Source organism: Protopterus annectens, chromosome 1.part0 (genome assembly GCF_019279795.1).
Source record: "Protopterus annectens isolate FY-2018-M chromosome 1.part0, PAN1.0, whole genome shotgun sequence".
In the NCBI taxonomy this organism is placed as follows: Eukaryota; Metazoa; Chordata; order Ceratodontiformes; family Protopteridae; genus Protopterus; species Protopterus annectens.
Genome location: NC_056725.1, coordinates 1,167,787,066 through 1,167,805,696, shown reverse-complemented (window position 1 = coordinate 1,167,805,696; position 18,631 = coordinate 1,167,787,066). Strand labels below are relative to the sequence as shown.

The 18,631-nt window shown below is 41.3% G+C and overlaps 1 protein-coding gene across 1 annotated transcript in view; it reads left to right on the top strand.

Annotated features, from left to right (window-relative positions):
- AFG1L (AFG1 like ATPase) overlaps positions 1–18,631 on the top strand; it is a 1,902,723-nt gene that overhangs the window by 1,080,550 nt on the left and 803,542 nt on the right. The window contains exon 7 of the mRNA XM_044065354.1: positions 13,725–13,783. Coding sequence (XP_043921289.1) covers positions 13,725–13,783 — 59 coding nt within the window. The remainder of the gene's footprint in view (positions 1–13,724; positions 13,784–18,631) is intronic.

Genomic DNA, 18,631 nt, shown 5'->3' with positions numbered 1-18,631 from the left:
GTCTCATCTTCAGATGGTTCAAGTCTTGAAGTTTATAGGACCTCAACTGGACACAACCAATTAGTTCGCCTTTCTTCCTACAAGCAGAATACAGATCTTAAAATTGCATATCAGTCAGATTCTTTCACATCCTACTCCTCTTAGGGTCTTTGGCTGTGGCATATATCCTGCTATCACCTACTCATTTCCACATGTGGATTCTTCATTGGACTCTAGTAGTTCAGTGGTGGATTCTTCAACAGCCTTTGAACAATCTTATAAAACTTTCTCAGGTCAGTGCAGTGAAGTTTGTCAAGAACATCCTTTTGTACTTCCTTCCCCAATGGCCACGGTGACCACAGAACCTACTAATTGAGAGGGGGGGGGGTCATTTCTTGGGACAGACTGTTGAAGACGCGTGGTCCCCAGAAGAGACCAATTTGCATATTAGTGTCCTAGAGATGAGAGCAGTCCTTTTAGTTTTGCAGGCTTTTCAGAGCTCTCTCCCTCTAGGTATATAGGTTAAACAAACGGACAACATGTCTGTAGTCTGGTCCATCAGCAAACCAGGGGGATCCAGGTCCTACCCCCTTTGCCAAGAAGTGATGAGAGTGTGGCAGTGGGTGATCATCTCCAACTGCTTTCTTCTATCAACACGCATTCTGGTGAAATCCACGTTCTAGCTGACGATCAGCAGGAATATTCTGATGTCTTACAAGTGGTTTGTCAACCAAACGGTGGCATAGAGAATCTTTCATCTATTGGGTTAGGCTTGCTGCAACCTCTCTGCCTCTCCCCTCAGCAACAAGTACAGCTGGTTCTTTGTGGTAATCCCCTCTCGGGGGGGGGGGGGGGTGTCACAGATTTTCTAGTCCACAGTTGGCTCTTTTGTCCTCTGTATGCTTACCTCCCTTACCTCTAATCCCCAGAAAGTACTTCAGTTGAAGAGCAACGTTATTCTCATTGCCTCCAAATGGCTTCGGCAAGTTAGTTTCTCCTTTCTGTGGTCTCACCTGCTATGTCTTCTTTGGACGGTCCAGATTTGATATCTCATCCCACAGGAATGGCTTACACAGAAGTTCCAGGCCTCACCACATGGCTTCTCCAGTTTCAGTGATGGCAAAACAGCCAAGGCTTTCTTCCCCAGTTCACCAAATTTTGATGTTATCCCAGAAAGCCTCAACTAGAAAAATATGAGTCAATGGAAAAGATTTTCTTATTGGGCACATGAAAAAGAATTAGATCCCTTTACTGCTCCTGTTCCTGTTGTTTTAGATACTCTTGCTTCAGTTTTTCAAGGAGATGCTAGATTTTCAACCATCAAAGTCCAGCTAGCAGCCATCTTTAATTATCACACTGGAGATAATGCTTTCCCTCTAGCTCCATCCAGGTTATGCAAAGCTTTCCTTAAAGGTACCTTCTTACTTAGACCCCCAATTAAAGATCCTACTCCACCATAGGACCTTATACTTATGTTGCAGAGCATGACTCAACCTCCCTTTGAACCCTCAGCCAAATCTGATCTCAGAGTTCTCCCTTGGAAGACAGTCTTTCCAGTGGTTATAACTTCAGCTGGGCAAGTTTCTGAACTCCAAGAACTCTCCTCAAAACTGCCTTATTTGATTTTCCACAAAGATCAAGTCACCTTGCATACCAACCCATCTTTTCTACTGAAAGTAACCTTTGAGGCAAACATCAACCAAGTAATCAACTTGCCTGTCTTCTTTTAAAATTTTCCAGTAAAGGAGAGTACATGCTTCACCTTTTGGATGTACATAGACAGCTTCATTTTTTTATCTTCATGGAAAAAAGGATTTTAGGAAGACTGATTCATTTCCTTTGCCCATAACAAACTGTGTGAATCAGTTTCTAAAGTCACTTTAATAAAATGGTTAACGGACTGTATCTCATATGTTTATTCTCTATGAGTTCTGCATTTACTGAGACCTCCTAAAGCTCATTTCACTAGATCTATGACTACATCATCTGCATTCTGGGTCTATATTATAACATAGAATTCTTACAACTTTGAATGTTCTAATATCAAACCTAGTAGAGCGAACGCTGGAAATAGCGAAGCTGCAGAACACCGAATACTTTCCTAGGCAAAGTATTCGGTGAGCCATTTCTGCAGCTTCGCTATTTCCTCGACTGTGGAGCGAAGGTAATGGACCGGGTTAAGGTAAGTGTTCAAACGAAGGTGAGTGTGGGATTGGACGTGGGTTAGGTGAGTTAGGGTTAGGGTGCGGGTCAGGTAAGTGTGCGATTGTGTGGACGTGAGGGTTAGGGTGGGGTAGGTGAGTTAGGGTTAGGGAGCAGGTAAGGTGAGTGTGCGATAGTGACGGACCTTAGGGTTAGGGTTGGGTTAAGGTAAATGGATAGCTAGTGGTGTATGTATGGTTTAGTGTAGGGTTTTGTGAAGTGTTTGTGTGTGTGGGTGTGTGTGGATTATTTATTTTGGTGTGCTTGTGTTGTGTGTATGTTTGTCAGAACAGCAAATTTTTTTCCCTGGGAAAAAATTTGCTATTCTGACTGTTTGGTTTTCTGGTGTTCTGCTCTTCTGGGTTCGATATTATAACATTCGAAGTTGTAAGACTTAGATGTTATAATATAGACCCCTGCATTCCATAGGTTCATAGGTTCATACTAGGATATTGGCCCTAGGGCCTATACAAGCCTAGCCATAACAATTCCCTGGATATTTCTTCCCACAATATTTACTTCCCTGGAACCCTGTCTAGCAGGGCGACTGATGAGATCCCCGGGGTGAATTTCCTATCTCCCATCCAATTGTCAAGGTCCCTTTTGAAGAGGGCCAAGGAGGCGCTCTGCTTGACATGTATGGGCAGTCTATTCCAGAGTATGGCGAGTCTCTGGGTCAGGAACCTATCCCTCCAGCATGTTTTGTTCATTGTGATGACAAGGTTTAAATCACTGGAGCATGTGGCTCTGAGGGAAGTGGAGCATGTCCAACAGCTCAGGGTTTGACATGGGCTTGTATGTTAAGCATAGATCGCCTCTGATTTGACGATATGCCACAGAGTATAGCTGGAGTTTTTTTAGATGGTCAGCATAGGGCATCTGCTTTAGGCCTGTGATTCTTTTAGTGAGGTATTTCTGCGGCCTTTCCAGCTGTTGCAGATGTCTTGTGAGGTACATACCAAATGGGGAGTTGTACTCTATAATGGGTCTAATGAGGGACGAGTACAGTGGGACAATGACCTCCATTTTTCTGGATGAAAAGCCCTTAGTGATGAGGTGTGCCACATAGAAGAATTTCCTGACTGTTGTGGCGATGTGGTTATCAAAGGTGAGACCACTGTCCACCTGTTTCCCTAAGTCTCTCATCACACTTTCGGTGTTTAGTGTACTGCCACCTATGTGGTAATTCATGGGTACATGGTTTTTCCCAAAGGGGATAACTATACATTTCTTGGCATTAAGCTTGAGCCCATGGCTCTGGCACCAAGTATCTGTTTCAGTAAGGCCCTTTTGTAGAATATCCACATCATTTGGGGATTCAATAATGGCTCCCAGTTTGCAGTCATCTGCAAATTTTGTTAGCCAGAGTTCCTAAGTGTTGGCCTGTACTTCAGAGAAGTAGATGCCAAACAAGAGCGGTCCCAGGACTGAACCCTGAGGTACTCCACTTGTCTGGAGCTGGATTTGGAGTCGGCTACTTTTACAGTCTGGGTTCTGTCAGTTGGCAGCCCATCGAGTGATGTAGGAATTTATGCCCAGCTTAGTAAGTTTATCTATGATTCCAGAGGAGTGAGTGAAGGTGTTGGAAGGCCTTGGCGAGGTCCAGATAGGCTGTGTGGACCGCCTTACCCTCGTCCACAGCTCTGGAGACTGATTCGAAGTAGTCAATCAGGTTCAGGAGACAAGATCGTCCCTTCAAGAACCCGAACTGGGTAGGGTCTAGTGTTTGAAGGTTTCCAATGTCTTTGTTTAGAAGTTCCATGATAATGCACTCCATGCCCTTGCAGATCAGGTTCGTCAGAGTATAGTAATTGCCTTTTTATCTGATGAAGTTCAACCATATGTTTTGGATGAAAAGTGCTTAATAATAAATTTGTGAGTAGTTATTCCAGTCGTGTTGCCTGTTGTCTTTTTACGAGTTTGGGAAGTTTTACTCGTCAGGTTTTGGAAATGTCGTCCCAGGCAGACAGATAGTGAATCCCCTTTGAATGATACCAGAAACTTAGCCAATTGTTGAAGTCAGTCATTTTGTCCTTATACTGTGGTGTCATTCTGGGCGAAGGCAGGATGCTACTCAGGGCTAGGGTCATACCTGCCTGGGCCACATGATCTGAGAGCTCTTCCACGTCTCTTTTCATGTAGTCCAGGGAGGTACATGTCAAGTCATTCACTCCAACATGGACAATGACAGAGTCGTATTTGTACTTGTTGTGGAGTGACTTGAGTGCATGCGTTATGTGGCAGATCCTAGCACCCGACAGGCAGCTAACTGTAATTTTCTCCTTGTTCAGCCTGGTGAGTGGGACATCAGTGTGCCCAACTATAGAGTCACGTACGACTAAAGTGTTGGGTACGTTGTCTTGCCTTAGGGGCTGTTGTTGGGTGGCACACTGGTGTTGTGAGCCATGTGTCACTTTGGTTGCGACTGGTGTTTGCGTTTCAGCTTTGGAGGTCCTTGTTGCTTGGGAAGGTTAATGTTAAGGGCCTCCGCATATGTGGGTTTAGTGTTGCTATGTGTGGGTGTTGATGGTGTGCTTTTTGAAGGGCTATGTGTTGCTTGAGGTGTAGTGCAGTGTTAACCTTCTCTTGACTGTCTAGCACAATCTTGGCTGGAGAGAGCTTTGCTTCCAGTTTGGCTATCTAAGTGCATCTCTCGCAGGTTGTAGTGTTGAGTGGTAGGAGGAGAGGGTTGTCTGTGTACATGAGGCAGTTGCTGCATTGCCCCAGTATGCCCGGCTTTACCAGGTGGACAGGAGAAATCACCAGAAGCTGACACTTGGACATGCCTGTTTAGGTGCTTTTTTTATAAAGTACAAGAGCTGTTTTCCCTTACCTTTGCAAGGTACTTTGCAATTATAGGCTGTTTAGTGCTTATGATTAATTTCTCCTTATTAACAAGGAGAGTTGAGTGCTTGTATCAGTTTAAGGCTTCCTAGTGCTTTCCAGCAGGCTCTAGAGCAAGTGCTAGTCACAGGGGTTAAGATTTTAGTGCTACTACTGAGAAACCAACTAGTTCTAAGGGAAAGTTTGAAGAATAGACTTTCTGGCACCTGGAATAGTTTAACCATAGCCCCACATGCTGCATGATGCGAAAAACACACAAACACACACAATTTTAAGCCAGAAGGTTGAAAGGGATAGAAATCAGCCCAAAATGGCTAATAAAATTAAAATTTCAGATCTGGAAACCACTCCTCTAGTGTTAAATAGGCAGTACAATGCTCACCACTCCCACTGGTAAGCAGTAGGACTTCCCTCTACCACAGCAAGGTATGGATAGCTCTGAACACGGAAAATAAAGTCCTGAAATGCAAAGCCTGGGATCTGGACTATACTAGCTAGGAAAGGCAGGAAACGAGCAAACAAGATAGTATTTTTTTTTCATTAAAACAGGCTAAACAATGCAATAATACAGTAAATAAACACAGAAAATGCTAACGCACTTGAGTGTGTAGCCCTAAACAGTAAATGCAATTAAAACTCTACAAAATAAACAATTTAAAACTTTTTAAATGAAGCAAGGCAAGTGCACAACTGAGAAATGATTTAAGAGGCAGTAATACAGTAGAATAAGTAGCTAGTCTACATATACAGAAAAGCAGCTAAAACAACACTAAAACAATTCAGTTGCAGTGCAACCTAAAGTACTTGAGTTGTAGCAATATTAAGGCAAATACAGTTTTAATAAATGCACTAAAATATACTCTATATTTCCAAAATGTTTGAGAAGCACAGTCAGAACACAAGGAGATTCAGACAATTTATTTTTAAGAAAGGGCGAAAGGAGGAACAGAAGGAAAGAAACTAAGTGGTTGGCCTTCTCAGATGTTCTCTGTTTATTAGGTAGAATGAGCTAATGACACTAGACAGGGAAGAGTGTCCAAGATCAAATTTAGAGTAGGATGGCAACTGCAAGGCCAGCAGATATAAATACAAGATGCCAATAGGTACAGAGGGTGGGAAGCTATTTTAGGCAGAAAACACTACAGAAATGTTTATCTCAGCAGAAAACCAGTAGTGAGCCAATAGCTATGAAATACTGTACAAGTATGCAGTATACAATAAAATTGCTATAAATATCTAGAATAAGTTATAACTACTAAAAATAAGCAAAAAAATAGGCTACTTATTGCTATATATCACAGATCAGGTGCTCCTCCTCAGATAGCTCTTTGTGTAATGGCTGAAACACTCAAGTTACTTCTTAAGTAACAGAAAGTTGAAACCTGAAACAACTTTAAAAAAAGCTCAAAAGAACCATTGAGGTGCTTTCTCCAAGCCGTAGACCTGGCAACCTAAATAGACAATGACCACAAACACTAATCTCTCACTGAAGTGGGGGATTGACTTTGCTAACTAAGATGGCCTGGACAATGATCTCAGACAACAGCCTGTAACAAACAACTAGGCCCACAAACACAATCAGGAATATGGACAATATTACAGCTACAAACTAAACTATTGATGTAATTTGTGCTGCAGTGACTTGATCCAATGCCCATACTTTTATTGCTCTTTCCAAATTGGACCTTATTGCTGCCTTTGGTTCTATGGGACTCCTGAATATATTTCCATGAGGGCCACCCAAGGTTATAGTAGTTGAGGACTTTGTCCCATTCATTGAGGAACAAATGAAAATGACAACATCTAGATATAAATAAAATGTATGTACTCACCATAACTATGCATCTGTGTTGTTCATTTTCATTCTTCCTCAACTTCCCACCTTCCTTCCCCCTCTCCTGTACCTTTGGGAGTGATCTGATTGAAACATTGGAGCCACTGTTCCTGTTTAAGCCCCTGTTCTGTCCTCCTTTCTTGCAACCTATTTATGGATTGAGCAGCAAACACGATCCTGGGTAATATAGCACTTAGGGGCATTGTGGGTAAGGGAAGGAGCTTGACAGTCAGATCCAAGAATCTAGAAGAAATGCGGCTGAGCCAGATCTGAGACCCATTTGTTGAAGAAGAATGAAAATGGACAGCACAGATGCATAGTTATGAGTACTTGACTTTTATTTAGTTGAGTTGTGTATCTGGAGCCAGGATCCACAATAAAATGCACACGCTCAAGTTACTACACTGCAGGTACCACTATGATTTTATCATAGTCCATGTGTGTTTAGATTGAGACATATCTTTCTGGACTATATGAAAAGAGACATAATGGATCTCTCTAAATATGTGTCAGAGATAGGTGTGAGCCTTACACTGAGAACCATTCTACCTTCACTAAGAATGATGCCATAGTATAGGTTCATAGGTAGGTACTAGGCTATCGGGCCAAGGGCCTAAGTAAGACTAGCCAACAAGGTTCCCTGGCTTACGCCACCCAAGAAAGTTAATTTCCTGTGCCCGTGTCGAGCAGAGCCACAGAAGTGATTCCCGGGGTGTATTTCCTATTTCCCATCCACTCATCAAGATTTTTCATGAAGAGTGCTAATGAGGGACTTTGCTTGACATAGATGGGTAGCTTGTTCCAGAGTATAGGAAGTCTCTGGGACAGGAATGTAATCCTCCAGCATGTCTTGTTTATTGTGGTGACAAGGTTTAGGTCCCTACAGCATGTAGCTTGGAGGGATTGGGATTTCTTTAGGTGTAGCATGTCCAACAGCTCTGGGTTTAACATACCTTTATATGTTAGGCAGAGATCTCCTCAGAGTAGGCGATATGCTACAGAGTAAAGCTGGAGGTTTTAGAGACGGTCAGTGTAGGGCATCTGTTTGAGGCCAGTAATCCTCTTTGTGAGGTACTTCTGTGGCCTTTCCAGTTGCTGCAGATGTCTTGTGAGGTACATTCCAAAAGGGGTGTTGTACTCTATAATGGGTCTAATGAGTGCCGAGTAGAGGGAACAATGACCTCTTTTTTCCTGGATGAGAACCCTTTTGTGATGAGGTGTGCCACATAGAAGGATTTCCTGACTACTGTGGCGATGTAATTCTCAAAGGAGAGACTACTGTCCACCTGGGTCCCAAGGTCTCTTATCACACATTCGGCATTAAGTAGACAGCCATTTATGTGGTAGTTCATGGGTACAGAGTTTTTACCAAAGGGGATGACAATGCACTTTTTGGCATTGAGCTTGAGGCCATGCCTGTGACACCAGACATCTGTCTCAGTGAGGCCCTTCTGTAGGATGTCCACATCATTTGGGGACTCGACTATGGCTCCTAGTTTGCAGTCATCTGCGAACTTTGTTAGCCAGAGGCCTTCTGTGTTAGCCTGTGCTTCAGAGAAGTAGATACCAAACAGGAGAGGTCCCAGAACTGAACCCTGTGGTACTCCACTTGTCACTGGTTTGAAGTCAGATTTGGAGTCTGCAACTTTTACAGTGTGGGTTCTGTCAGTGAGCCAGTTGGCAACCCATCTTGTGACGTAGGGATTTATAGTTTAGTGAGTTTAGCTATAATTGCAGAATGGTGTCGAAAGCCTTGGCAAAGTCAAGATAGGGTGTGTGAACCACCTTACCCTCGTCTAAAGCTTTGGCGACTGCCTCAAAGAAGTTGATCAGGTTCAGAAGGCATGATCTGCCTTTCACAAACCCGAACTGGGTGGGGTCCAAAGTTTGGAGGTTACCAATGTCTTTGTTTATAAGTTCCATGATGATACATTCCATGGCCTTGCAGACCAGGCTCATCAGGCTAATAGGGCGATAGTTCCCAGGATCAGTGGTGGCTCCCCCTTTGTGGAGATAAAATGATTGATTTTAATAATTGGCTTATTGTCTGATGTCCCTCCAGGGTGATTCAATATCTGTCAGCATGGGAGGACATGATCAGAAGACCATGTTTCTTTGCCAACGATGGGCTGCATCTGTCCGCCCTAAGCTTTTAGGTAAAACATTATCCATTCCCTTAGAGATTTTTTTTAAGCAATGTGAAAAAGACATAACTGTCAATATAGTGAAAAAGTCTACAATCAGCCTTAAGGTGTTAGTGCTCAATGCTTGGAGCCTAAACAAAAAAACTCTACTCCCTTCAAGCCCTCCTCACTCCACAGAATGTAGACATCTATGCTATAAAAGAGACTTGCTTTAAAGCCATAGAATGTTCTCTGGCAATGCAAGGCTACAGTACTGTCCACACATTTAGACCAACAACAGAACTGACTAAAGCCAAAGGTGGCGGTGTTTCAATCTACATTAGCAGCAAACATACCTCCAGGTTGGTTAAACAGGATGATACCATAGAGCTCGTCCATGTACAGGTCACCATACATAAGATCCCTCACCATAACATGGCTAGCTATATCTTCTATGGCCCTACAGTCTCATAACTCTTACCCAAACCTATTAGAGGCACTCACCATCCAACCAAACACCCTATTCATGAGTGACTTCAACTACCCACACTGCCTCAAACTCAGACATAACGCTTCTTGGACTTTATTAATGCAAACACCCTGGAAGAGATAGTGCATGGTCCAAACAGAGGATCAAACAAACTGAATGTGATATTCACCAATATGAGAGAGTATACCACCCCATCACATCCTTACTAGTGAAGTTGGATCAGAAAGCTGACTTATTTGAGGTAAAAACTAACCCAGAAAATCCAGCTAAACTAGTAACCATTAGGAGCTATTTAAAGGCAAACTACATCCTATTAAATGACAGTTTGCTAAAATTCAAGGCTCCTGCTACCCATGAGACCACAGCTACCTATTCAGAATTATTAACAGAGTCCCTATACAAACATGTGAATGGCTGCCATACCTACCAAAATAAACCCAAAACAAACCCCATGGGTGGAATCCTCACCTAAACAGGGTATATAATAAAATAAGAAAACTCATGGCCAAATCAGGAAGAGCAGCTCCCTCTAAGACAAATACTCTCTTATACAACTAAACAAGAAATTTAAGAAATCTAATTAAGTCCAACAAGGCCAACTACAAAGTCAGGATAGCTCTCTTGCTAGGGACAATCACAAGGCCTTCTGTGCCGGTAACCTTAGAGGTAACACACAGCATTGTGCTGAACTGGTGGTGAATAGTACCACCATCACCGATCAGGGTGACATACCAAATCTACTGGATGATAAATTCAGCTCAGACTTTACCCCCCCTCCCCGCTCCTCTAGGTAAAATCCCCTCCATCATACTTCTCCCTGCATTCACTAAAGCCAAGAACGACACCTCTATGGCTCCCAACAACATACCCGGTTGCTTCCTGAACAGAAGAAAACATGACTGATCAGGAGCACTTGAGGCACTCTTCAACAAGAGCGTTGAAACAGGTATGTTCCAAGTGAATGAAGAACTGCAACAGTCATTCCCTCCATAAGGGCAGACCATCAACTGTCCCAAGGATCTACAAACCCATTAGTCTAACAAGCCTAATATGAAAACTCATAGAATAAATTTGCACAGAAATGATAAACAAAAACATTGGCAACCTACAGACACTGGAACCAACCCAATTTGCCTTTAAGGGAAGGTCATGCTTACTTAACCTGGTACACCTCTTTGAAAGAGACACCAAGGCAGTAGACAGGGGTATAACAGTGCATACTGCATATCTTGACCTGGATGAAGCATGTGATACAATACCCCTCTCAGACATTGTTGACAAGCTCTGTGAGCTAGGCATAAATCCTTACATAAATTGTTGGATTACCGGCTGGTTCACAGACAGGACCCAAGAAGTTGGGATCGGTGAGACCACCTCCACCAAGAGGCTGATCACCAGTGCAGTACCCTAGGGCTGCATGCTGGTCCTGCTCCTTTTTGGCATCCACTTCTCAGAAGTCAAGGCTAACGAAGGCCTCTGGCTTACCAAGTTCATAGATGTCTGTAAATTGGAAGCTATTATAGATTCCCAACAAGATAGCAACATCTTGTAAGTGGGCTTAACATAGACAAGTGACTGGTACCAAAGCCATAGCCTAAAATTCAATGAAAAAGTGTATTATAATGCCCCTTAGGAAATTGTTAATGTAAGTTAGTTACTCTATTGATAAAACACCCCTGAGAATCGACCCAGTAGTAAGGGATCTGGGAGCATATTTATACAGCAGTCTGTTCTTTGACCAAAATGCAGCTAAGATAATAAGAAAATCATTCTATGTAGCCCAACTTATAGCTGAGGGCATGGCATCTAGGTCCAAGGAAATTATAGTACCACTCTACTCTGCCCTTATCAGAGCTACCATTGAATACATTGCCCGTTTTGACATGTATATAACCAGACACTTGCAACAGTTGGAACACCCACAAAGATTTCTCACCAGGAACCCTGTCCTACACTGGTCACCTAATGGCACTCTCTCTGTATTCAGTCTCCTACAGGCTGCTGAGAGAGGATCTTTGCCTGGCTTACAGGACTTCCTCAGAGCCAGACCTGATGGATCTGTTGCATAGAAACACTAGATTTAAGGATGTGAAGTTTGCTTGTGACATAAACAGAATGTGCTGGAGAGACAGATGTGCCCCATAGGATCCACACACTATGGAATAGGCTGCCATTCTATATAAAACAGAGTTCATTCCTAACCCTGTTTAAGGAAACCTTAAAAACTGGATGTGAAATCATAAATTTACCCCTCGGCCTGGCCCCCAATAAGAAAAGTATAATCCTAACTATCACTCCCCCCTCTACAAATCCTTAGTTACCTTCCTACTAACATGCCCCCATCTAGACACACAAGATACTCCAAACCCAAATGGTTTGGGTGCATGGCTACCCTTGTACGGGCCTTAGTGGTTGTTAACCTTGTAACACCCTATGAACCTAAGCAAATCATTCCAAGTATAAATATGTTTTTAGGTTCATCCTAAGCTTTCGGCAAAGGAGACCATCAAGAAGCTCAGACACATTACCCTGTACTGGTGTGAGATTAACAGTGTCACCCATTAAGTAGCTTTCCTCACATAATTTCCAAAGTGAAAACTTGAAATCACCCATCCAGTCTTCCAGACTTGTTTTAAAGGTTGCTTCATGCATAACGTCAGCCTACTGCATAAATGGGGGATATGCTGAGTTAGGTACCTTTTATGCCATCTGGCGGTGTTGATGTGGTTTAGGGTTGTAGAGTGGTTGTTTGCTTTACCACCTAGCCCATATGAAATAGAGTATTAAATATGAACTAGTCAATGGAGTGTGCTTTTGGAGCAGCAAACCCTAATGCATACTGCAGCTTTCTTTTATGTACTTAATTTACAGCTTTGATGCTAATGGAATTGGTTTAGCATTTGTTTATTGATTAGTTTACTTATCTGGCATTTTTATATTGGAAGCGTGTAAGAATGTCTCTTGTCATTTATGATAGCAATTCTCATGCTGAGAAAATAATCTATCAGTTTGTACCCACCCACGTGCACTACCTTATATTTAAAAAAGACATGGTTATTGGATGGAGTTGGTTTTACAGCTGATAGTCAGACAGCCAAAAGTGTGCTAATGGCTGAAAAGCAAAACTCTTGAAGAAAACACTTGAAAGTATGGAAGTGCATTGGGGGCTATGGTAAATTTGTCCTCCACAGATCACTCTACTCAGCTTTCTATTGTGACTCTTTTGTGTTATCTGTTGTTTTTTTTCTGGCTTCTTTTTCTTCTAATCTGTTTTAAGAATCCACTTTGTGTAATCTGTGCCAGCGTTTTGATTCTCAGAATTCTTGTGTATACCATTGTGCAAGTAGCTCGATTCCAGACACAAAGTTGGGAAGTAAATAAAGTACTCCATCACTAATAACAAAAATGCACAGAACCTAGTTCAGGGGAAGCCAGTGGTATTTTTAAGCATATATCTGAAATTGTTACAAAAAAAGTGCTTCCAGTGTTTTCTTAGACTGTACAGAAGAGGAGTATATAGAGAATCAAACTAATATTTTTGCACTTGTCACATTTTCCAGAAAGAGAAAAATCAGGAATAGAAAATATATAGGGAGTCCTGAGTAAGCAAATCTCCAAATTTACAAAGAAAGGAAGAGAAGGTATACTATAGAAAAAAGGGAATGATAAAGATATAGATTGCAGGCAGAAGTGAGCGGAGATATGAAAACTGTCGTCATTGTGGAGCAAAGGTGAAAGGAAGATCAGACAACAACCAAGACAGTCTTGAGCAAACGAGACATAATGTGGCATGACAAGGTGGTAGGAAGTATAACATGCAATTCCAAGACAGACTCCAACATGTGTTAGTGTGCATGTTGGTTGTGAAACAGCAGGAATGGCAATATGTTCCTTAGTTTCTTGTATTGTGAAATTCTGAATAATGTATTATGAAAAATTGTTACAAAAATGTAGCTACAGACATATACGCACACACACACGATCTGCTTGTGTTATTTGAAGTTTTCATTTTTGTTTATACACCCGATGTATAGAATATGTAAGTATGCCTGTATTTCTTTAGTAAGCATTGTCTGGTTTATAATGAATTTTTGGTGTTTAGTTCACTAGAATAGAAATCAATTTCACCTCTTCTTTGTTCGGTTTTGTTGCTGCTGCTTTTATCATTATAGAAGCTTTATTCACCAAGGCTGCAGAAAAGACAGCATTATTAAGGCTAAGTAGTAAAGCTAATACCAATTTTCTCTTTCAGACCTCTATAAAAACGGACTTCAGAGGTCTAACTTTGTGCCATTTATTGCTGTCTTGAAGGTAAGGCAAGTCACTTATTGAATGTTTTCCTACTCTCACAGTCATGTTGATCATCTGGATTTCTGCAGCATTCCTTTGATCTTGCTGGCAGGCAAGATACTGCTCCTAATTACTAAAGGGCTAATGGAATCAGTTCCTCAGAACTACAGTGGGAGTGTGTGCGAGTGAGAGAGACTCTGAGAGCACAGGAGTGTCTGACACTGATAGCTTACCTTTAAAGTCAAGGTAAATTGAACAAGCTAGGGAACAAAGATGAGCACAGCAAATACTTATGGTTCAGATAATGACTTTTGAAAAAAAAACATCTCAGAATCATAGTTTCTTGTTTTTAAGTGAATATGTTAGTGATGCATTTTAATGATAAATTAACATGTTGTCAGTTTAGTTTCAGAATGTAATTTTACAGATGAAAAAATCTGCTTTATAAGATGCTTTTGTTAATAGCAGATTAAACAAAATCACCAAGCTGCTAAGTCTGTGAATTTATGTCCATACCTGTCTTATTTCATCATGCTTTCTGGAAGGTGGACATGTGCGTCATGGAAGGAGAGACATTTACTAATGTAATTAACAAAGCTAAATATCTTATCTGGATGCTCATAAACAGAAGTTGCATTTAAGCAATGAGCAGCAGTAATAAGAAGTGCAGTCTATAATTTTTACTTTGATTATTCTTTTTTTTGCAGGGACAGAAATGCTGTTCTCCTAGTTACAGTCTAGTTTTTGAAATGCTAATGGTATATTAAGGGAAAAATGTTCATGCCATCTCTAATGACATGATAGTTTGGTTAATATGAACCTAAAACTCAGATAGGTCAGTTTTCTTTAAGCCATAGTATAGATTCCTTATCGTAAAAGCATTAGAACTGATTTTTCCTCCATAACAAGTCATTCTGAATAAGCAGATAACTGGCTTTGTACATCCTCATCTTTTGACATATGAAAAATATGGAGTCTATGAAATGCATACATACATATGCACAAACCTTTTAAAGTAAAATATGAACAAGAGTTAGACTATACAAGATGCTGTACTTAAATGTTGAAGTTATCCTTTCTGGAAATACAAGTAAGCAGTGTTACTTGAAAAAAAATTAGATTACCAGAATTAACTAAAATATTTTTCCACAAATATTGACATCTGTACATGAAATAGGCAGCACTGTCTTGCTCATTGAGAACTTGTAAATCCTTCCCTTCTGCTTAACAACAGCATGCATTCCCTTACAATTGAGTATGCTGCATCTTTTAAAGGTTTCATCCTGAAATAACATTAAACTCTGCTTTGTAGTTATAGTCATCCTTGCCTTCTCATATCAAATGCGTTTCACCACCTAAGACATCACATGTACCTAACTGCTCTGTAAATTCATTAAATATGAACAGTTTGTTGTATAATGTCTGTTGCAATGTGTAAGTGTTCACGTTTTATTATGCTGCATTAAACTATTTTCCACCTAAAATTCTGTTATTTACTTATCTGCTATTCACAATTAGTTTCTACCAGCTTGAGAATGCCATTTGGGTTTTGCTGCCCTACTGAAACCAGTTATGTTACTCTTTAAAAAAATTACTAAAGCTTTAAGTTTCTTTAACCCTTTCTTTTCTTCTGTTTTTTTTTTCCTCTTAACCTCACTTATCTGAGAACCAGAATTGTCTTTTGTGTTGTGTTGTCTGTAAGGCTGATTTCTGAGGTAAAATGTCATTTACCGAACATGTGTTTTTTAGGTTCTAAGCCACATGTGTGTTGATAAAATTTGTTTTTGAACCTTCTGTGGCTTACTGTGGTATGCCGTTTACTGAAGGAAAAAGAAAAAAAAAACACTTTTCATAGTAATTGTTTAATGTTGCTTACTGATCCAAAATGAAATCAAGACCATCAGGCTTAAGTGCATGCCTCCACAAACTGGTTTCTTTAGGCCCAGTCCAAGATTTCTAGTATTAATATATTCAGTTTAAAATATAAACTGTGATTAGTGAATCATCTTCAATCCTTTCTTCTTAATCGCATTGTGCTTGGAGAACACTTATCATACAGTGTTGGAATCACTATTATTATACTTCTGTGACCATTCTGTAGTATTTATAAAAGAAACCACTGTAGTATTTGTATGTTGTCAGAATGGTTGCTGAGAACTGCTCAAGTTCTGTTCTCCACATGACGGTATATTGAGTCATTGACCTCATTCCAACAAAACTTTTACATTATGTCCACCAGGCAAAATACTTCTGAACTCAACTCTCCCAATCACACCGTGTCTCTGTCATCAGTTATATATGCTACTATTCAAGTGTAGTTATCCAAAGCCGCAGCCATTTTTCACAAACTGGGTATTAAACATAAAATCAAGCAAAACTACTTCTAGCCATACCATCATTCTTCAATAACCGTAAAACTTAGTGATGACCTCCACCCAGACCCAGGCCCAATTTAGCATATACAGGGCCCAGATAGCATATCCCCATCATTTGCTTTATCACTAACACCTTGCCCCAGTCCCAGCCTGGCCTTCATATGTACCATACAAATAATGTATTTATAACACTCACTGAAGTACATGCATGGATAGCAGTACATACCCCAGGTATCTTAGTTGCCACAGAAACCTCTCTCTCCCAGGTAACAAAAAATGAAGAAAATGCCCCACCAAACTATTACATTATCAAATTTGAAAGAGCCAGCAAAAAAGCTAGCAGCATCACCATTTTCTGCAATAACATACTAGATATCTTCCCCTTCCCCCCACATCCTGACAACTTTCTATAACTCAGAAGGCCTACTAACCATGCTAAAACTAAACACTTGCATGAAGTCACAGTCATGTATATATGCATGCCACCAGATCGTCAAACCATTCCTTCTGAAAATACAACTAATATACATCTGTACAAGTTCACCCAACTTATGATCACACCAGCTAGATATAAGAAAGCCACAGTCAGACAATCAACCCTCTACTGGATAGTGACATCCTCTCCAAATAAAATATCCCATTGAACTTTGTCACACATCCTAAGTGATCACTTAATCTACACCACAATGTACCAAAGCAACAACACATCATTACAGCTTGGTAAGAGAAGTTACTACTTTCATGAAGATACTTTTATTAATGCACAATATCTGCTTAATTGGGAGTTACTAAAGAATCACCCATAGATGATGCTGTCTGTTAGTTCAACAAAACATTAGTAAGCATTATAAACACACAAGCTTCCTCAGAATAAAAAGAATCAAAACCAACCCTGCCCTACTGCTATCCTTCACAACTAAACAACTTATTAAGCAAACAGACACAGCATTGAAGGTCTGGACGAAAATGCATCCGTTCTTACTTTACTAGCATATAGACAACTAAGAAATCTAACAAAACAGCTTATTACCAAAGATAAGAAAGTCTACTACTCAACCAAGCAAAACTTGCACACTAACAATTCACAACTATTCTGGATCTCAGTCAACAAACTGTTACATCCTGGACAAGCTACACAGACAACACCAAACATATAAAACCAAAATGAAACCACAGCCAATTCAGTATCCACTTTTTACAGACAGTACAGTAGTTAACCAAACATATGACTAATCACCCCATTCCCTGTCTTGAGAGCCCATCTGCATTGGCATTGCTAATCCCACTGCGGTGCTGCACTGACATATATGCTTGCAACCCCAGACTCCATCTTAGCAACTTGGGATGTTGCTGGCTGGCTCTGTTTAACCATGTTAGAGGGTTGTGATCTGTCATTACAATAAAGTTTCTTCCATACAGATAAGGCTGAAGTTTCTGCAGTGCCCACACTATGGCTAGACATTCCTTTTCTACAGCATAGCATTCCTCCCTGGGTTGGAGCCTATGACTGAGATAAACCACTGGGTGCTCTTCCCCCTCTGAAGAAATCTGACTAAGTACAGCCCCCACCCCATGGTTCGAAGCATCCACTTGCACAACAAATTCTTTGCTGTAATCTGGACTGGCTAACACAAGAGGGCCTCCCAAAGCTTCTTTAAGCTTCTGGAATGCCTGCTCATATGCTGGGGTCCATACTACCTTATCTGGCCTGTTCTTCCTTGTCAAGTATGTGAGGGGAGCAGCTATGGTACTATAACTAGGGGCAAACTTTCTGTAGTACCCTGCTGTCCCTAAGAATTCCCTCACCTGCTTTATAGTAACAGGTGCAGGCCATGCCTTAATAGCTTCCACTTTGGCAGGTTCTGGCCTAATCTTACCTCTCCCCACTCTGTGTCCTAGGTAGGAGACCTCTGCCATACCCACATGACATTTGCTCGGCTTAATGGTCAGCCCTGCCCTCTGTAGTCTGCACAGCACCTCCCTGCCATGCTGAAGGTGCTTTGGCCAGGAATGGTTGTAGATGGCAATATCATCCAGGTAAGCAAGGGCAAACCCTCCTGCTCCTGCTAGGATATGATCTACCAGCCTCTGGAAAGTTGCTGGGGCATTCTTCAGTCCAAATGGCATCTTTGTGAACTCTCATACAAGCCAAAAGGAGTCACAAAGGCTGACTTCTCTCTAGTACTGGGAGTCAAGGGCACCTGCCAGTAATCCTTGGTAAGATAGATGGTTGTAAGATACTTAGCCCCACCCAGCTGCTCTAGGGCCTCATCTGTCCTAGGCATGGGGTAAGCATCCGACTCTGTGTGACTATTTACTTTCCTGTAGTCCACACAGAACCTGGTGCTGCCATCCTTCTTTGGCACCAGCACTACTGGGGAAGCCCAGGGACTGTTGGACTCTTGAATCACCCCTAGTTCCAACATCTCTTGTACCTCCTCCCTCAGAGTCTGCCTGACTCTCTCAGGCACCCTGCAAGGGGCCTGCCTAATAG